The sequence below is a fragment of the Ananas comosus genome, linkage group 2 (genome assembly GCF_001540865.1).
Source record: "Ananas comosus cultivar F153 linkage group 2, ASM154086v1, whole genome shotgun sequence".
In the NCBI taxonomy this organism is placed as follows: domain Eukaryota; kingdom Viridiplantae; phylum Streptophyta; class Magnoliopsida; order Poales; family Bromeliaceae; genus Ananas; species Ananas comosus.
Window position 1 is genome coordinate 38,375 of NC_033622.1, and position 18,822 is coordinate 57,196.

General features: G+C 38.8%; 2 protein-coding genes across 4 annotated transcripts; both read right to left on the minus strand.

Annotated features, from left to right (window-relative positions):
• Window positions 976–15,107, minus strand: LOC109703907 (probable histone acetyltransferase HAC-like 1). 3 transcript variants are annotated; one of them, XM_020224645.1, is made up of 17 exons: window positions 14,895–15,107; window positions 13,692–13,833; window positions 11,523–11,631; window positions 10,993–11,296; window positions 10,469–10,909; window positions 8,933–10,272; window positions 8,138–8,434; window positions 7,692–7,970; window positions 6,551–6,679; window positions 6,193–6,393; window positions 5,936–6,078; window positions 5,526–5,835; window positions 5,097–5,236; window positions 3,582–3,660; window positions 3,014–3,406; window positions 1,744–1,961; window positions 976–1,625 (listed from the first exon to the last, which is right to left on the minus strand). In XM_020224645.1, exons 2-17 carry the CDS (start codon window positions 13,760–13,762, stop codon window positions 1,508–1,510), a joined length of 4,572 nt encoding a protein of 1,523 aa, XP_020080234.1. In that variant the 5' UTR covers window positions 13,763–13,833; window positions 14,895–15,107; the 3' UTR covers window positions 976–1,507. The 3 variants fall into 3 exon arrangements, with proteins under 3 accessions (XP_020080234.1, XP_020080237.1, XP_020080246.1); XM_020224648.1 differs by having other exon boundaries at window positions 11,158–11,296; window positions 14,895–15,103; XM_020224657.1 differs by lacking the exon at window positions 13,692–13,833 and having other exon boundaries at window positions 14,895–15,105.
• LOC109706925 (ribosomal RNA small subunit methyltransferase H) lies at window positions 16,169–18,515 on the minus strand. Its single transcript, XM_020227947.1, is given in 5 exon segments — window positions 16,169–16,846; window positions 16,975–17,167; window positions 17,840–17,908; window positions 17,995–18,122; window positions 18,125–18,515. Coding segments are annotated over 5 exon segments (1,143 nt in total). The 5' UTR covers window positions 18,474–18,515; the 3' UTR covers window positions 16,169–16,442.

The following is an 18,822-nucleotide window of genomic DNA, read 5'->3' on the forward strand; positions in this document are numbered from 1 at the left end:
CGAGAACGCATCACCTGTAGAGCCCAAAGGTATAGGAGTAGGGGTCACTTGTAGACTCCTGCTCAGATCGAAGAGAGAGGCCCTCAGCAGAGCGCGGAGAGAGAGCGACAGGGACACGACGCGCGCGCGAGAGAGGAGGAGAGAGAGAGGGAGGTAGAGAGACGGTGAGAGAGAGTGGGTAGAGAGATGGAGGAGCTCGGTTACCGGTTCGAAGACCAAGAGAGAAAAACCGAGTTAGAGAGAGATGGGTACGCTTCAGGAAAGAGAGAAGGGGGACGCGTTCGGGCCCAAAGGTAGGGAGGAGGAGAGAGAAAGAGGAAGGGACGGTTCAGTCGGGGAGAGAGAGAGCGGAGGGGAAAGGAGAGACCGAAGAGAGGGGGAGAGAGAGAAAGCGAAGGGTGGGGGGGGCGGTTAAGGGTTTGGGGGGAGAGAGAGCAGGCACAACTTCGCAACGCCACGTGGAATAAGGCACCCTCCGAACGCCACCTGTACTGACTATTCTGTCAATTAGATATTGTTAAGATAATATAGCTCTATTAGACTATTACTGTAGTGCTACTATTGACTACTATTACTATAGTACCGTAGTATATTATAGTTTCAATACTGTAGTTCTATAATACGGCAAAACAGAGGTAGCATCGTACCTGACGGATATATTAAAATTAGTAGTTACTAAAAATTGGGTGTCAACTTGGTGCAAAAAAAGTTGACAACGATAGCTGTTGCTAAAACTTTGACGTGAAATTGGCGCAATAAAACTTGTTAACATGACATAGTGGATTTTCATCACCGGTGTCATTAATTGCCTAGTAGATAAGCCACCAAAAAATGCTGAAATAATGAGTTTATTATAAGGTATAATTTGTTGGCCCCTATTGAACCCACATTTCTGGGGGACGCAAATAGCCATGTCGTAGACTCTTTAAGAATGTCCGTCGGGGATTTGAAAGTTATAATCACATCACAGCTGCATTGCAGAATAATTTATTCATTTCTTCATTTTAAATAGAGCTCGTTCTACAGCATGGGACAAATTTAAACATGCAATCGCTTTCAATCCTATTTATCTCCCTAAACCCTCCCAAATAAAGATGAGAAAGGGAGTTATTTACAAGAGAGAGAGAGAGAGAGAGAGAAACAAAAAGAAAAGAAAAGCAGAAACACGTTACCGTGAACTACACATCCAAAATTTATATACAACCAGCTTTTGCAGTACAGGATAGATAAATGAATCACCCAGAAGGGCCTCAAGATCTATCAACAAATCTAATCAGGTTGGTCAAACACGGTGAGCACAGGAGATGGATAAAAAAGATCAGCAACCTTCATCTCTGATTCTTATGCTCCACATAGAGAAAAAACGCAAAGAGGTTGGAGATCTCCACAAGAAGCTTGTTGAAAAGGCCTACCTATTCTGTACACAGGTAGCTATCCTTCTAATGACTCCCCTCTGAAAAATAAGATGTCTGTTGAGGCAGTTTATTCTTCTGTATAGACTTGGGGCTTATCCAGTGTTGGCCGAAGCAACTTCCGTGGCTCTCTGTCTCATCATCTCCATCACAGCTGCCCTCCGCCTCGATTCAGATTGCTTCTGCGACCTTCTAAAATGCTCTTTCAAATCCCTGGATATATGATGGACGAAGAAAAAAATAATGATGTCAATATAGCGAAGCAAAATGAAACAGGTAAAAAAGAAACAAGGTGGAATAAATAATCTAAGATGGGTTCATCTCTACGCACTTGCAACGTGGCACAGTACACTCCAACTCTCTACAAGCTCGGGCATGCAGCTGAAGAAGATACCACATCCTCTTACACAGATTGCAACCTCCTGAAGCACGTAGTCTGCATTGCATACCGTGGCGAAAAAGTTTCTTAACTTTGCGGCAGTTGGGGTATTGGCAATGCGGATAGCGACATTGTGAAGCATGCACCAAAAGGTCCAGCATTGTCCGAAGCTGTAGCACACAAAATAATCATTGAGTGCAAAATGGGGAGACAATTTCATAGTAAAACCAAAAGTATGCAGAAGCCTATAAACACTACCAAATTTTCTTTTGATCACGGATTTTTCTTCCAAAGAGTTAATAACTACCCTTCCATTACCAAACCTACGTCTAAAGGCACAATTCTTTAATGGATACAAGTTGAACTTGCAATCTAGCAGGACCTATATTTCTCTTATCTACTAGCATACATCTCTCCTATGTTGAAGATAGATAGCTCTAATTAACAATTTCACTGAAACAGATAATGATCATCAGATTTACTGATCACACCACTATCAGAACATTTTCTGGACAGAAGATTAGAGATATACCCCTTGTTATCCTGACACTACCACCTACCAAGAACATCCTGCAAGTTCTTGAGAGAGAGAGAGAGAGAGAGAGAGAGAGAAAACACCAACCACCATGTGCAATTCTTGAACTTTATTTTGTATACACTTTCCTTAGCCAGAGAAAACAATTGATGTAAGGTGAACATTTCCACATGTTGGCAAGGAATACATAATTTCCTAACAATCAAGTCATCTAATCACAGCTAGATTGTTTGTTTTACTATAGGGAACACCATTAAATCAACCAGCAAAGGTGCATATACTGTTAAACTGTTAATAGATCACAGAAATAGTGGTTTTCAAATACCAAAAGAATGGCGCCATATAGTTGTCGTTGCTTTCTATAACTAGGTTAGCAATTCCTGAGTATGACACATTAGCTAGTTACATTAATTGTCGACCTTTCCACTTTTTATTGTCTATCTAGAACGTTAATTGTCAGCCTTTCTACTCTTTGTACACATGCCAGTCCAACACCCTGGAACCACAATAAATCCTAACAACAAAGACATTAAATCTCAAGCATCTAACAAAGTAGTAAAATAAAACAGTAAAAATTTGTGAGGCATCTCTGATTATATAAAAATGTTGTGCCGACCAATAAACAATTATGGGTATCATACAATTTCACATATGTCAAATGTTAAATATCTTGTAGGCAAAAAGTACCTGTAAAACACGTTGTTGCCGAGCTTCCTTATTCTGCGCATTACGATCAGACATGGATAATTGATTCGTTAATCTATGAGGGTGATCAACACTGCCTTCATTCTGATAACAAGTACTGCATACATCAAAGTCGGGACAAGTTTCACAATGCCAACTCTGACCAGCCTCAATGTCGTGGTGGCACATGCGGCATGTGGTAACAAATGCAGGGGCAGTCGGATTATGGAGGTGATATAAAACCATCATCGAGGAGTGTTTAGCTCGGCGTAGTGTATCATACTGATAATGGTTTCCTTGACAAAGACTCAAGAATGCGTGCCGCGTGTCAAAGAACTCGCTTTCTAGTATCTCATCTTCATCCTTTGTGTCAGCGGCCACATCATTTATTTCAACCTAATTAGGAGTATCAATAGGTTAACTACTGTTCTAGATAGGTCTACTATTGTTCTAGAGATAGACAAGCAGCTGCTGTAAGTAAATAATTACTAAGGAGACCTATTGTTCTAGAGATAGACAAACAGCTGCTGTAAGTAAATAATTACTAAGGAGTTGGTCTCTGATTACTTACTGGATACAGATTATGCTTGTCCCTGCTATTAACTGGATGTCTATCCCTCACATCAAGTCTTTGTTCTGCATCATGACATCTACAAAGAAACTAGAAAGTTAAATTTAAATAAATAGAATATCAGCTAGTCACTGAAATATTTCTCACTTCAAGTTTAACATATACTTCTATTAGTAACAGGTAAAGGCGGGCAGGTTGTTGAGGTTGGTTTAAAATATAATTCAAAGTGATTACTCAGCAACTTCTGTTCAATCAAATTGACAATACATTGGGAAAAAATTCCGGTCGTAATCTCCAGTTTGTTAGATCTAGTGTTTTCCTACTTAAATATACATACATACATACATATATATATATATATATATATATATATATATATATATATATATATATACACACACACATAGACATATATATAGAATTATGCTACTATCGATAGTACCAAGCGTTTGGTACTATCGAGTTTTCAGCCGTTGGATAAAAAGATGTGCGATTAGGATGATAGTGGTCCCCTAGGGTTGAGTGGGTGGTTGCTTGAATAGTATAATTTAACAGGTGGAAATGATCAAAGGATAGATCTAACGGCAGAAAACTTGATAGTACCAAGAGCTTAGTACTATCAATAGTATAGTAGCCGGACTCCACACACACACACACACACACACACACACACATACATGAGCAGGGCTGCTGTGCTCTTAGCAGCACGGAGGCTTCTGTCCTCCTAAGCCATTTTCGATGATAGAATTTTCGAATCAACGATCCGCTTTGATAGACTTAATCTAGCGTATTTGAAATATTTCAAAAATAATTTTTTGTAATTTTTCGATATCATTTATCTAACGATCAAAAGGGTTCAAAATCAATAATTTTTAGTGGTTGATGTCTACCGTTTCCAAGTTTAACGGTGTAGAAGTATCCAAATAAGATGAAATTTTAATAGAAAATTCTCTGTACTATCTACCGCATGATCAATATCTCTGATCGAAAATTTTAATTCTATATTATCACCTTTTGTGAAATTTTTTATTTTCAGCCATTGATTTTGAACCATTTCGATCGCTAGGTAAATGATATCGAAAAATCGTAAAATTTATTTTCTAGATACTTCAAATATGCTAGATCAAGTATAACAAAGCGGATTGTCGATTCGGAAATTCTATCATCGAAAATGGATTAGGAGCATAGCAGCTTTGCTCTATCTCTATATATATATAGTTATATACACATACATACAAATATATGTATATAATTGAGCTAGTGTGCTTCTGGAAATATGGTACTCCTAACTTTTGTGCCCCTGGATGCCTAGGGTTTACTATTTAGTGGTGGCATTATTGTGGATCCAAGAGCCCAAAAGTTGAACTATGTACTTCCGAAAGCACCGCAGATGAACTCTCTCTCTCTCTCTCTCTCTCTACATATATATATATATATATATATATATATATTACTACTTTGTTTTACTACCTTGATAATATGCATTCGGTGAAAAAGAAAAAAAAAATAACGTACTTGTCACAGAGTTGGAACTTTTTGCATTGGTTGCACACCCATCGTGTCCCAGAGACCATAAGAAGAGAGCAGTGGGTGCAAGCATGCTGCAGATGAACCATGATGAAATCTTCCTTCATTGGGCAAATTGTCTCACCAAGCTAAGACCCCACCCCAAAAAAAAAGATTGGTCATTGACAAACCGCATGAGGAGCCAATGTAATGTAGAATATATTATCTAAAAACGAAGTGCGACAAATAGGAAACAGAAAGTCCAAACTTATAGATCACCGTCACTGAAAACTAATAAAAAAGATAATTTTACTAATAGATCACCGTCACTGAAAACTAATAAAAAAGATAATTTAGCCAGATCTACGGTTTGACTAAAATATTATGAATCTCTATTTTTTTTGGTAAAAAAAGCTAGGACCAGAGTAGGTAATTTACTTTTTGCATCAATAAAGCATCCTTGGAGAAATTGCCAGAAAGATCAGTATGACCAGCAGCTTTGAGAGTCCTTTTTGAAATCATCTTTTTAATTTTCCCCTTGGTTTGTTTTCTACCATCTTCTTCTTGACGGAGTTGATTGATCATATCCTCCGCTGCCCCCGGCCAATAATCTCCATCAAAGTATGGCAACCGAGATGCAGTGACCTTAGCTTTGGATTCCCCCATGGATATAAAAAAGTGATCATATAAATTTGTAGTTTCTATGACAATATTCTCCGCAGTAGCTTTCCGAAGCATTGATAAGTACCTGAGAAGAGGAGATAACAAGGAGAACACAATGAAGACATTTAATATAAGCAAATAAAGAACCAGCAAACAAATTGAAACCCATGACCCCTCACACTCACCACTCCCGCAGTTTGTCAGATTTTGGGGTTTTCTGAATCTCAGGATGACAGTATAGGATGTAATCTTCACCTTTCAGAGGAGGACAAGCCCATATGTAGCAGCTCGTGAACCCGCGCTTCTTACTATATTCAAGATACCCTATCTACAGACACATAAAAATTAAAATCCGTATCAGGTCTTGGATAGTGTACGAGACAGAAGAATCACAAAGAGGTGGACTGTTGATCAAAAAACTCAAGTTCAAAGATCAAAGTACCAGAATTTCATGGTAAACAAAAGTACGTAGAGCTTCTCCAGTCACTGTTTTTATCTCAGGCCTGAAGTACTTCACAGAGTCCAGGTAGGAGAGATAAATGCGCCGTTGGTTAGGAAAAGGGCATTCTGAACCGAATTCTTGGACATACATGCCAAAGAGGCAAACTTCTACTCCCTCTATCTTCTGGAATAACAATATAGCCTGCACAATATTTGTATGTAAATATAAACAATTGGACCTGTCATAACATTTTCTTTTCTTTCTTTTCCTAGAATGAATGGTAGATATTGTTCCTATATTAGAGGACAAGAAGAAACAAGTGTCAAAAACAAAGTCATTAATATAAAGCTTTATTTACCTTGGATTTATATGGAAACTCTGTTGGGCAATTCTCTTCTTTAAATAGTTCTAAATACTGTTGTTTCACTTCCAGCTTCTTGTCAACTGATGACACAACTCTAACTACAAGTCCTTCCACCCCTGGTACCTGATATGTGTATAAGAACAGTAGTCAAGGAAATTATACTTTAGTATACAAAATATAGAGAACTGAAATATCAGACTAACGAGACCAACAGGACAAATAACTAAAATAGCACAATTATAGTATACATGAAGATGAAGGGAGTAAAGAGATGTAAGTATCATGATTAATATCAAGACACCCAAAAAAAAGCGGTGCAAAGAAACAGCATTATGTCAACAAAATCTAATAATATTAGCAACATAGAACCAGAAATCCAGTTAGAGCAAGTATATGTGTGATTGGACCAGATAGTGACTAAACCATATCTATCTATTTCTCTCCCCAATTATATTGAGAGACATTAGTTTCAAGAATAACTAGTTTTTCAGACCAAGATAACTAACACACTTACAAATATGAACCAAACATTAGATGCCTCTTTCAATAACAAAGCAAAAAATCAAGTAAGAGGTCAGTGTGGAACACGTAAGTGAGCAGAGAAGAAATAAGGTTACAGCTTAACAAGCAGCACTGGTGCTAGAGTTTAATGGAGTTTTCGAACAAGCCAAGTTGAAGTGCAAACACAGGAGAAAGATGGAAGCTTTTAGTGTTCAGCATTATTGGTATTCTAAGGAATGCCTAAGTACAAGATATACAACCTCCATGTACTTGAAAGAATGATATAAGGAACAGCTTTTAGCATCTGATGACTTGAATGACACAACATCATACTGAAAAGCAGGTTATTTTCATGCTCTTTATGGTCAAATAATCAAGTACCTGGACAAAATTTTTCTGATGTAATGAACTTCTTCTGGATTATGGCACAAAGTTACACGTTCTTCAAGAAATTTCTAAATTTTCATAAATCAGAATTTGCACTTATGTGATGTGTTTGTACTAGATTCAGTAGTGGTTCTTAACAATCAACCATTAAAACTGCTCTTGTTGTTCTTTTTCTAAAAGTACGCATATTATATTCAACACAGATATAAGTTCCCACAAAAACCGCAGAAAATTTTATCACACTGACCTCATCATAATCTTTTCCAAGTTGTCTTGCTCGATCTTGTTTCTCTTGCTTAAGCCTCTTAAAGAGCCTTTGTTCTATGTGATCGCTGAGAACAGTCCTTGGCAGATCCATTGCCCCAAGAACAGCATTCTGGGGCAAAGGGGTACGTTCACCTCTCTCTACCTCCTCAACATAGCACTTAGGGCAAGTGTACTCCGCCTGTCCTCCATCATTTCTTCGGCCATTAAAGAGAGCGCATATTTGATGCTGCCAAGCTTCACATTTATCACATTGAACCCACTGCATAAAACATAAACAATTATACAGGTCTTGGGCTGGACAATTTTTTATAGCACCCAAAAACTAATACACCCACACAGACAAAAAAACAAAGAAGCGGTTAATTTTCTAGAGCAAAGAGGGAGGGAAGAGGAGAGAACAAAAACACCCAGAATGTAGAACTTTACAGATTCTTCTGTTTCCTCATCATTTCTCTTCTTCTCAAATTTCGCCTTCTGAAATTGAGTACCATCTACCTCAATGGTGTCACCACGAGCCTGATTATAGCACAGAATGCAGAAGAATTGTCGAGTTTCACCACTTCCATATGAATAATAAGTTGCATTTCGTTTTATTCGAGCACCACAAGGTGAGCAATAAATTGGTGTGGGTTCAAAGTTAAGCCTTTCCACTGCGCATAACTGGCATGAGTTCTCGCTCATCAAATGTTCCATTGCTTGATTCTTTTCAGCCTTCGCCTTACTCTGTTTGAGAAGAACTAATGTAAAATGATGCCAATAATATGATAGAAAGAAAACAATTCAGCAGAAATTCATAAGCTTTTCTAAGAACCACTCGCAGAGAAGGCAGAGCCTCAAAGATATGGAACAAGAATATAACTATCATCTTAAGCATTTCAAGATAAGCCAACTGGTAAAATCGTTGTCTCCTTTTCTAAAAGACCAATTTGATTTATGATTTATCAAGTGATATGGACTTAGTGCTTCATAATGAACATCTAATATTAATATCTTTAATGAAAAATTAGAGCCAGCAGAAGGCAGAAAGGACACAGAGAACAAGATCAGAATCATACAAAAAAAAAGGTACGAAAGAAAACTCACTAATAATTCCAAAAGCACATTCTCAATAGAGAAGAAAGCTAAGCAAGAAAGTTACTGATTAATGCGAGAGCAAAATCTGACTCATGACTAGTTGCTACCATTGCAGTAAACTAATAATTTGAAAATCCAGAAACAAACCTGACCGAACCATTTCCTCAGGCCAGCAATGTGATCCCTAATTTGCTCTGGAGTGAACAACTCCGTCAACGAAACACCTTTGACCTTCGGTTTGCCTGATTTACTTCTATCTGAAGGGTCTGTCAGCGAATCATTCATTTCCAGCTTAGCTTTGGCATTCTTCTGATTGATCTCATTCTCAGTCATGCAGAATTCTTGCTTGACATGACAATCAACCTCATCTGAAACACCAGCATCAGCATTTGGTCTCTGCACATGAGCACTCCCATCAATATTACAGCCATGGCTAGCTGAATTTTCCTTTCCAGCATGCAAGTCTAAGAATATCTTCGCTTCAGTGGACTCAGGGATTGTGGAAACAGCAAGGTCATTCTGTGCAACCACTTCATAATGTTCCTTCTGATTGACATGCAATAGATTCGCAAAAGGAACAGAAAGAGATGTTTCACTTTCTTGAGAGGAAGCATGCATATGGTTCACCTTCATGCGCCTCGGTGAGGACTGCTGAATATCATTCTTAGTTCTCACTGTGTCTGTTCCATTGATACTTCTATGTGAAACAGATCTTTCACTCTCTTGAACAGAAGGGGACATATGGTCCACCTTCATGCGCTTTGGTGAGGATTGTTGAATATCAGTCTTAGGTCTGACAGTGTCTGCTCTTCTCTGTGAACCGTTTATGTGACTCACCGAACAATGTGTAAGCGGAGCGCTGACTGATTTCTTACTATTAGCTATCAAGAACTTGCGTGCAGGGCCGCATAAAGGACAAGTTTCTGAGCGGCATTGCTTAAAATGAAAAAGAATTTTTCTGGAATCCCAACATCTAGGGTATTTGCATTGTTTTACGTTACAGGCTTCCATATGCCTCACTAGCTTCTGTGTTTCTACACAGCGTCCTTCTGGACAAGCTCCAGCTGGATATGAACATTTCCGAGCATGGAACAAGAACAGCAGCCACTTTACTTGCCTATGGTAATCACTTTGTGGCATGGAGCGTTCGGATTCTGAGTGAGCTTCTTTAGTTACTCGTGGAAGGAACGACTCATCGTGGGATACAGCCACAGGTTCATGCATTACTTGTGAATTGACCTTTTGTGGATGAATCGACACTTGAGATCTGGCAAGAGGCTGCAATTCCTTCATGTTTTCTTGATGGTTCAGCACTGTTGGATTTATTCTAAACTGAGAACCAATGTTTCTCGTATTCATGTTTGGGTTACTCGATGATGATAAAACAGGTGAAGATGGACCATAACGACTTGCTGAACTAGCTACATTAGCTGGCCTCAATGCATAATTACCATCCAGCACCGGCAATACCTGCTGGGGTAAGGATGCTGCACGCAAGAACAAAAATACATTCTTAAGAGACATAAAAAATGAAGAGAACAAAGAGGCTTCATATAATATATCAGTAACTAAGACATAACTAGATCAGCAGAATTTCATGCCAAGAGCAGTAGCACATCCCTAAAAGCAGTTAGGGGAACATGAAGCAAAACTAGCAAGTTCAAAGGAGCCAGAGAGTACTACCTATCACTGATTGGTGTTGTGGCTGACCAAAGTGCTGCTGTAGAGATTTTGGAGAAAAATTGTAAGTAGCTGAGTCAGTAAGAATCTGACTGTTGCTCCCGAGCAACCCTATTCCACCATTCATACATCCATTTGAAAAACCACATGCAGCAGGACTTTGCTGCATGTTGGACCGGATTCCAGCACCAATATGACCTCCAATATTCAAGAAGTTCCCACTCTGACTTCCACCATATTGCTTCTGCTGTTGCATGCGCGAAGTGACAACAGAATTAATGTTGGAAAAACCACCTCCATTAGAATCTTCAGAATCCACACACAGGGTCTCTATGTTGTTAAATATAGGAGTTGGAATCATTTGACTTAGTTCTTGTGGTAGTGCCGAAGCAGAGGATGCCAGGTTAGTACAGCTAGTGGGTTGGTATCCATTAGAAATCAGCCCTAAAAACAGTAAAAAGAAATTTATTAACAGCACAAAAGAAAAAGAATTGTCTCAGACGAGGAAGTGTGTTACAAAGACGTGCCACTGGATGAGATGAAGGAGATACTACGCCCAACTTCAGCTGAGCTATTTGAAGCTGGTAGTAATTTGGTTGTTTCAGGCATCATACCAGCACCAAAAGTGCTACTAGTGTGGTTATCCACAGAAGAAGAATATATAGAATTTATACTTGCACTTTGGGGTATACCAGGTGTTGGGATCATCATATTGACGGTTGAAGAAGGTGTTAGATGATGTGTTGAAGGATCGCTGTGGTTCTGAATATTTTTATAGATAGACTGAAAAAGGTGCTCAACCGGCCCCATCACCATTTTCAAGTAATTTTCCTGGTCACAAAATGATACACAGTTTCAGCAGGATTGTAGGAATGAAAAAAATCATGTTGCCGACAAATACTCTATTATCTTTTTATTTAATCTAAAATTTGCAAAGAAACACAATGATGCTAGAGGAAAATAGGGACAATAGACATGAGATTTGGTTCTTTAACATATAATAGAAACTTTACTTCCAAAAGATCTTCTTGCAACAAAGTTAAAGCACAAACAGTACCTTCGTTACAGCTCCCTTATATATTTGCTCTTCCAACCGCTTTGCAAGCTCCGGTAGCCTATGCAGCCATTCATGAGAGAAAGGATTTTTTCTCTCTAGATAATTGTAGCTGCAAGTGTCCAAATATTCACAATTGTCATACAAGTACTCGAAATGCTTATTTTTATGTATTTAATGAAGATCCAACACTAAAGAAGTTAACAAGACTCATCATTTTGCGTAATTTGTGAAATTAAACCTTGCTTTCCTAGTTTGTCCCAGCTTTTTTTGATTAAATGGATCAACTAGCATAGCATATGCTAGTAAATGAGGTAGGTCTCCCATTAACTGAAAGAGGAACCAATAGACTATGGACCGACATCAAGTAAATGCTTAATACTATAATGTTTGCATCTAGTAAATCCTAGGACAAATGAATATAAATTATAATGTTGATGCCTACAGGAGAAAAATTAGCTGTTCAGTACCAAAAACGTGACATCACAATTCTAAAGATTTTTTTAATATAAATATCTAGCAAGAAATAAATGGTAGAAAAAAGAAAATTAGCAATATTAGACTCTACTGGAAAGCCAACAATGTAGGTAACAGTTCGAACAACAATAAAGATGCAATGGGAAAAAACGAAAGGATGTTTCTAAGTTCACTTCCACTTTCTGTCAACTTCCTGAACTCCGTTATAGCAGTACTTAGTAAAGTAAACAACAAAATTCTAGGGCCTCATTTAGTAACCTTACCTTTTCTTTTTTAATACATTCAATGTGATTTGAGCCAACCAAAACAAATTCTAGTAGTGGCTTTTGTCATTTCTTTTTTTCCTTTTTAAAGAAGAGACGAGTTTGTTAATTAACTAACAATAACAACACTAAAGAAACCCATAAGCTAGTGCACTCAATCACAAAGAATTTGAGGGGTAAAAAAAGAAAATGTATAGTCAAACGAGGCCGAAGCGAGCTGATTTCTTATCTTGTCAAATTAATTCAAAGTTCAACAAGAGGACTGATTAGGCATTACATATGCTGGTATGTACTATGCCTGCAATGAACCGGCACGCAATGCTGTTTGTGCCACATAACATGCCAATGCAGAAGGCCGCTTGTGTGTCACAAGCACAGGCTAATATAAAATGGTACCATACCATACCAATAGAAATCAACATGAACATGGCATATGTACCTAAAATATTCTTTCCAACACAGCACTTACACATGCTTCGATTCACTATACGATGATATCCACTCAAAAGTCATCATCAGCACATCCGTATACTAATAAAAATCATATCCTCTAGACAACACATCCAACTCTAGGCAATACATCTAACACTAATACCAAGAGTTGAGAGAGGAAATATCAAATAGATAGGATGAGCATCAAATTAGCCAGCCAGCCATCTTACGCTGATAGCCTATCGGCTACCTAAAAATTGTTGTTGTATGCACCGAATTTGAGGTGCCTATATCAGCACAACAGCATGAGAGCCAAATGATGCAAAGGGCCCGTTTGGTTTACAATTTATAATATTCCGGTAATCATCCATATTTTCTATTGAAAATATTCAAATTATTATCATTCAACTCAAGTTGGGTAGGTGTAAAAGGTGTTAATGAAGTAGTGGAATCATTGTAGATTCCTAGGTGGTAGGGATACTAGATTATTAAGGATTAGGAGGTATTCTCATTTTCATATTTGATGGTAATCATTAGCAATCCATTTATAAGAATACACTAGTTCTTAACAACCTCCCAACCCAAGTGTCATGATAAGATAGTACAAATTTGCCATTCCAATTGTAAAATATACAATATTCCAGGAATATTACAAACCTTGAACCAAACGGCCCCTAAGTACACTTACCCTTCAAATTAGTGAGAATGAGGCCAAGCAAATGAATACATCATCACAATGGGGACGGCCTCTTAAATGGAATAAACTCCCGGACTTTGCTCCGCAAACGATTTGGAGAGTAAACACTAAAATCCACAAAGACGTTGGTTACGTCATCAAAAAAGGTGAGGGGTCCATTACGTGATTCCTTGATTTTTACGCCCTATTATACCTTTAAATGGGTCTCATTAATAGCTGATGTTGAATTTATGCTCCTTGATATTTAGAAAGGAAGTAGAAAAAGGACGAGTAGTGAAAGCTGAACTTTATTGACAAGCTTACATCATTTTACGTATAGCATCTCGTTGTGCTTGGAATTCAGGATCCATGTGGAGATTTGTGGGATTTTGCATCTAATAAGATAGAGAGATCTCCCCAGACATATGAGCTTGGAGATTCATCTTCAACCCACTAGAAATGCTCCCTGAAAGGGTATCATACCAAAGAGTTTATATTAAGCGCCCAGCAGTCAACTAGCCAATAATTGCCAATGACATGGACCTCAAATAGCAACTGAAAAATGCAAGGAGTGCCAACTAAGGCAGCAATGCAGTCACCTCACAAGTTAGAATTAAACAAAACGCATGGAGACTAAGGAGATTTTGAATTAGGCTCCTTTGTGTTTTTTTCCCCCCTTTTTTTTACTACTATTATTATTATTTTGACTGACACCCTGTCAACCTTGATCTATTGATTTTAACTTAGCAGAGTCGCTTGAATTGTAGATTTCCTTAAAATTAACAGCTTCATTAGCTATTGGTCGTAATAAAATCCACACTTCTTTCAAACTGAAAAGTGGTTAGAGCTGTAAAATTTGATGGAGACGCTTATTACTTTACAAAATCCGCAATCAAATGACCAAAATAACTTAAACAAAAACAAATTAAAGTACAGGGTGGTGTCAATAAAAAAGTTAAGCCTCTGAGGCTTACTTTAAAATGGCCGATAGTTGAGGAGGTCTCTATAGTCTATACATTTCTAAATTTCAAATTTTTTTGCAAAGAGCCGCTCTTGGCCCACCCTTTTTTTTTTTTTCTTTTTTTTAACAATAGCATACATTACCTTCAAAGAAAGAAACGAAATTCCAAAGTAAATGCCTGTTATTCAACATAAATAAAAAACCTGTACCACAGCCTCTACCTGATAATCTTACATGTTCCATTTAGATAGATTCCTTTGTGTCAGAATTCAATGATTTTTTGACAGAATAATCCCTAACCTAATAAAAACATTCTGTCACTTTATCACAATATTCTATAACTTTCTCGACAGAAAAAAAAAAAAAAATCCTGTCCTCCTGCAAATAGCTTAGAAATAGGTAGGGAAAGAAAACGCAACAATCAGTTGAGTTAATTGGAGAGAGTTGAAGAGAGAAAACTAAATATTAAGCAAGCAATTTTCTAGTCAAACTCCGAAACCCTAGATATTTTATCTGAATCGATTAGCGGAGGGGAGAGCGAGCAAGCGCCTCGATTAGATACGAACCCGGAGCCCGGAGCAGGGGGAGAGGGAAAGGGGGGGAGACCGAGGCGGGGTGGCAGCTACTCGCCGGTAGGGTCTCGGGCGATGGTCGCATGTAGGATCGGCCGAACGACGCCGACCAGCCACCGATTGATTTTGGACAGGTAAGGAATTCTAGCAAATCATATGTACATAACAGTCTCGTAATTTCCTCGTTATTAACCACCAATTGGGAAGGCTATCCAATCCTAATCTAAATTAAAATCAATAATAATAAGAGATTTTGCATAAACTAAACCATCCATCTGATTTTCTCGTTCTATATTTATAACAACGCATAAGCTGGTGTTACTTTTCCACACGTGCCTCGATTATTTTTTTATATATATAATAATAATAATACACACACACTAAATAAATATCAAATCGATCTTTTCCAAAATTTAATTAGTATACCTATCATTTTAACTTGTAAATTGATAAACTTATCTATTTTTGTTAGTTGATGGGCTATATTTACATTGGACTTTTATTTATAAAAAAAATATGCTATGAAGGTTTTTTTTTATTTTATATGGTACTATTTCATATTTCATTCTATATATATAAGTCGTATATTTATATTTTAAAAAAATTAAAAAGTATAGTAATCAATCATCAATTTATGGTACTTATTATTATCAAGGATAAAATATCAAATGTTTTGAAACTTTAGAGAAATATATTTGATAGTTAAGATGGTTTGATACTTAAGATGGATGTATATGATTATTTATAGTGAGGACCAAAGTTATTTAAGCAGTGACTCAACAACCGTGACAATCTACTTGCTAAACTTATTTAGGTATGAGATCCTAATAGTCTTGTATTTGTTGAAAAGGAGAATATGACTTAAAATATTAAGAAGTAGAGATTCTGATAATAATAACCGGGCTAAACTATTTTGAGCCATAGTTTAGAATCCAATGAGTTATAAATGTTAAGTGAGACTGAGCTCAAATATTTTGAACGGTATCAAAACACTAATGAGTTATAAATGCAAGTAGGACTGGGCCAAATATACTGGGCCTTATCAAGATTCTAACTAACGAATCATAAATGCTAGCTGGACTGCGGCCACATATTTGGGCCTTGTCAACACATTTCTATACTCACGGACATATTTAGTAGAAGGTGAATGCTTTAAATCGACTATTTTCAAAATAAGTTAATAGTCAAAACAAGCTGGATATTAAGCCTGTTTATCTGTCAAATATTTTTGTACATAAAATCATAGCCATACCATGCATTGCACTATGTTTACGCCGTAAAAGTGTTAACCAAAACAGAGACGGAAGGTTCCTCTACAGAGACGGAAAGGTTGCTCTGAGCTTTTTAGGGTTTACTCCAGAATAACAAATACAAATCTTAATATTAAACCTTTGGTTAAGCTATTGATTGTGGAAAATAAAATATTGAGTTGTATCTCTTTAGCATACAACCAGACAGCAGTTCGATTAGATATTCTAGAATCTTCAACGTGAATAAAGCAGTGGTGTCTTTGCCCAGAATGAACATTTTCCTTTTTGTGCATCAGGCCTTCTGAAGAACTCTGAGCTTTGCGCTTCTTGACCTCCTATTCAACTTCTCTTCCTCCTTCGAAGGTGTAATCGGTCGCTTCGTGAGCACAGTCCCATTCCTGCCTTGCACTCTATGCTTACACCATGCTTCTGCATTGTCAATCTCATCAGACCTTACTTCATCCGTACGACACTCACCGCTTACATCAACTTCACTGCCGTTAATGATGTCGAGAAAAGTTCGCTTCACAATTCTGTCCTCCAAGCTGTGGAAAGAGATGACAGCGAGCAGACCACCAGAGGAAAGACAGTCAAAGCAAGCATAGAGGGCATCCTCTATAGTCCTGAGTTCGTCATTAACTGCTATCCTCAGTGCTTGAAACACCCTTGTAGCTGTCTTTATCCAACCTCGTCTTCCTGCTGCAATTTAAGTCAATGATTTCATAACAAGGGAAAAGAAAAGATTAGTTTTCTCAAAGGAAATAAGTTTTTAACATAACCATTATCAGTAGTTATATTTGGTATCAAATCTGATGCACATTCACCTCCTGACGAGGTAGATGTTCTCCGTATAAGATCAACGAGTTCAGCAGTAGTATGCAATCCCCCACTCCCACGAGCTTTAGCAATTTGTTTTTGAAGGAATTGCCAGTTGCTTTCTTCTCCATAATCACGCAGGATACGACCCACTTCATTCTCCGGCCATGAATTCAATATATCTTCTGCTTTCAAACTCGCCTGTCATAATCCTGCTCAATCAGTTAGCACAAAATGTTTCAATGAAAAGCAAGGGTAGTATATACGGAAAGAACGATTGCGTTTGGAACCTCACAATCACACGCAGAAGGAAAAGAATGCTCTCTTTCTTAAGGCTGGGGTCTCTGTTATGAGCTGGGCGACTTATGATAACATGCATCACTAACGTACAACCATTCTCCTACTTCTACAAATGCCTACAACTAGGATTGCAACAATGATAAATACAACTCGCCGACATAAACCAATTTTGACAACGAGAGAGGACAAACTTAAAATGTAAATGTTACATGAATTTGTGGACAGAAGCAATACGTGGGCCATTTTGTTGATAAATAAACAACACACAACAACCAATACAGAGGCTTGTAGCGGCAATGTGTAGAGGAAATGATGCTTTCCACCAGTTCAACGATCTGTACACCACACCGTGCAAAATAATATACCAAAACTTCCTCCTACTACTCTTTAGAATTAACTCAATTAAGGAAGGGTAAAGGACATGTCCAATGGTTCGTAATCCACAGTGGCGCTAGAAAGATACGAACTACCATAAGAATGCAATGCAGCACAAACACAATCATTTTGACATAATACTAACTAAAGAAAACACCGGAGAGAGAGAGAGAGAGAGAGAGAGAGAGGGGCTCCGACCTGGGGGTCCATCCGCATATCAAGAGGCCCGTCGGCGAGCACACTAAACCCTCTTTCCGGCCGATCCACCTGCTCAATACAATGCTAAAACACATGAGGCAATTCATCAAACAGAAGGCGAGCAACAAGTCAGGTTCCACTAGAAATGGTAAGACCTGCATAGAGGACATTCCGAGATCCATCAAGATGCCGTCGACGCCAGATTCAAGGACGGCCTCGTCGACGCCGCCGAGAACGGATTTGACGTACTTGAAGTTCCCGACGTGGGTGTATGCTCGGAGGCCGCAAGAATCCTTGCCGCTACGAAGGAGCGAAGGTGGAGGCCGCGGAAGGCCTGCAGCACCTCACCCAGCATCACAGGCACATGGGACCCACCGAGACCACCACATCCTCCGCTGGCGTGTCGGCGGTAGAGGTCCCAGTCGAACTCCGAGTCCGAGCGTGTCCGCCGCGTGAGGCGCTCCGCCGCCTTTGCCTCCGCCTCCGCCTCCGCCTCCGCCTTCTCCTTCTTGTTGGTTGTCCTCGTCCTCAGAGCAGCGAGACATCGGACTCGTACTTGGACTCGGACGGAGTGGCCGCGGGGAAGATGGGGTGGCGGCCGGAGCGAGAAGAGGTGCCGAGCCACCGCCATCATAGATCCAAGTTCGCACCTGGGTCCGTCGGATATCTGCTCCCTTAACAATCCGAGATATTTCTGTGGGCCGTAGGCCGTAATCCGTGGTCTGTGGGCTGCTACGCATTAGTAATTGAGACAAGAAATGGAACGCTCATCCTAGGCCGTCTTCCGTGGGCCGTTATGTATGAATGGAGCGAAGTAATGGTATGCCCACTGAAATGGGCCGTAGTTCGTGGGCCGTATCCGAGGTCTCGGTCCTATAAATGAACTTGTCAAGTACAGGATCGCATCGCATCGTCCAATGGTGAGAGTTGCCTGCGCGAAAAGTGGCGTATTGATCGGCCAATGGTGAGAGTCGCCTGCGCGA

Bases quoted from the DNA above. Each gene is read 5' to 3' on its own strand.
- LOC109703907 (XM_020224645.1), bottom strand. From the start codon at position 13,762: ATGCAAAATCCCACAAATCTCCACATGGATCCTGAATTCCAAGCACAA. The intron at 11,297-11,522 runs GTACTGTTTGTG...TTTTGTGACCAG, and splicing joins ATAAGGGAGCTGTAACGAAG to GAAAATTACTTGAAAATGGT. The intron at 5,836-5,935 runs GTGAGTGTGAGG...TCCTCTTCTCAG, and splicing joins TCTGACAAACTGCGGGAGTG to GTACTTATCAATGCTTCGGA.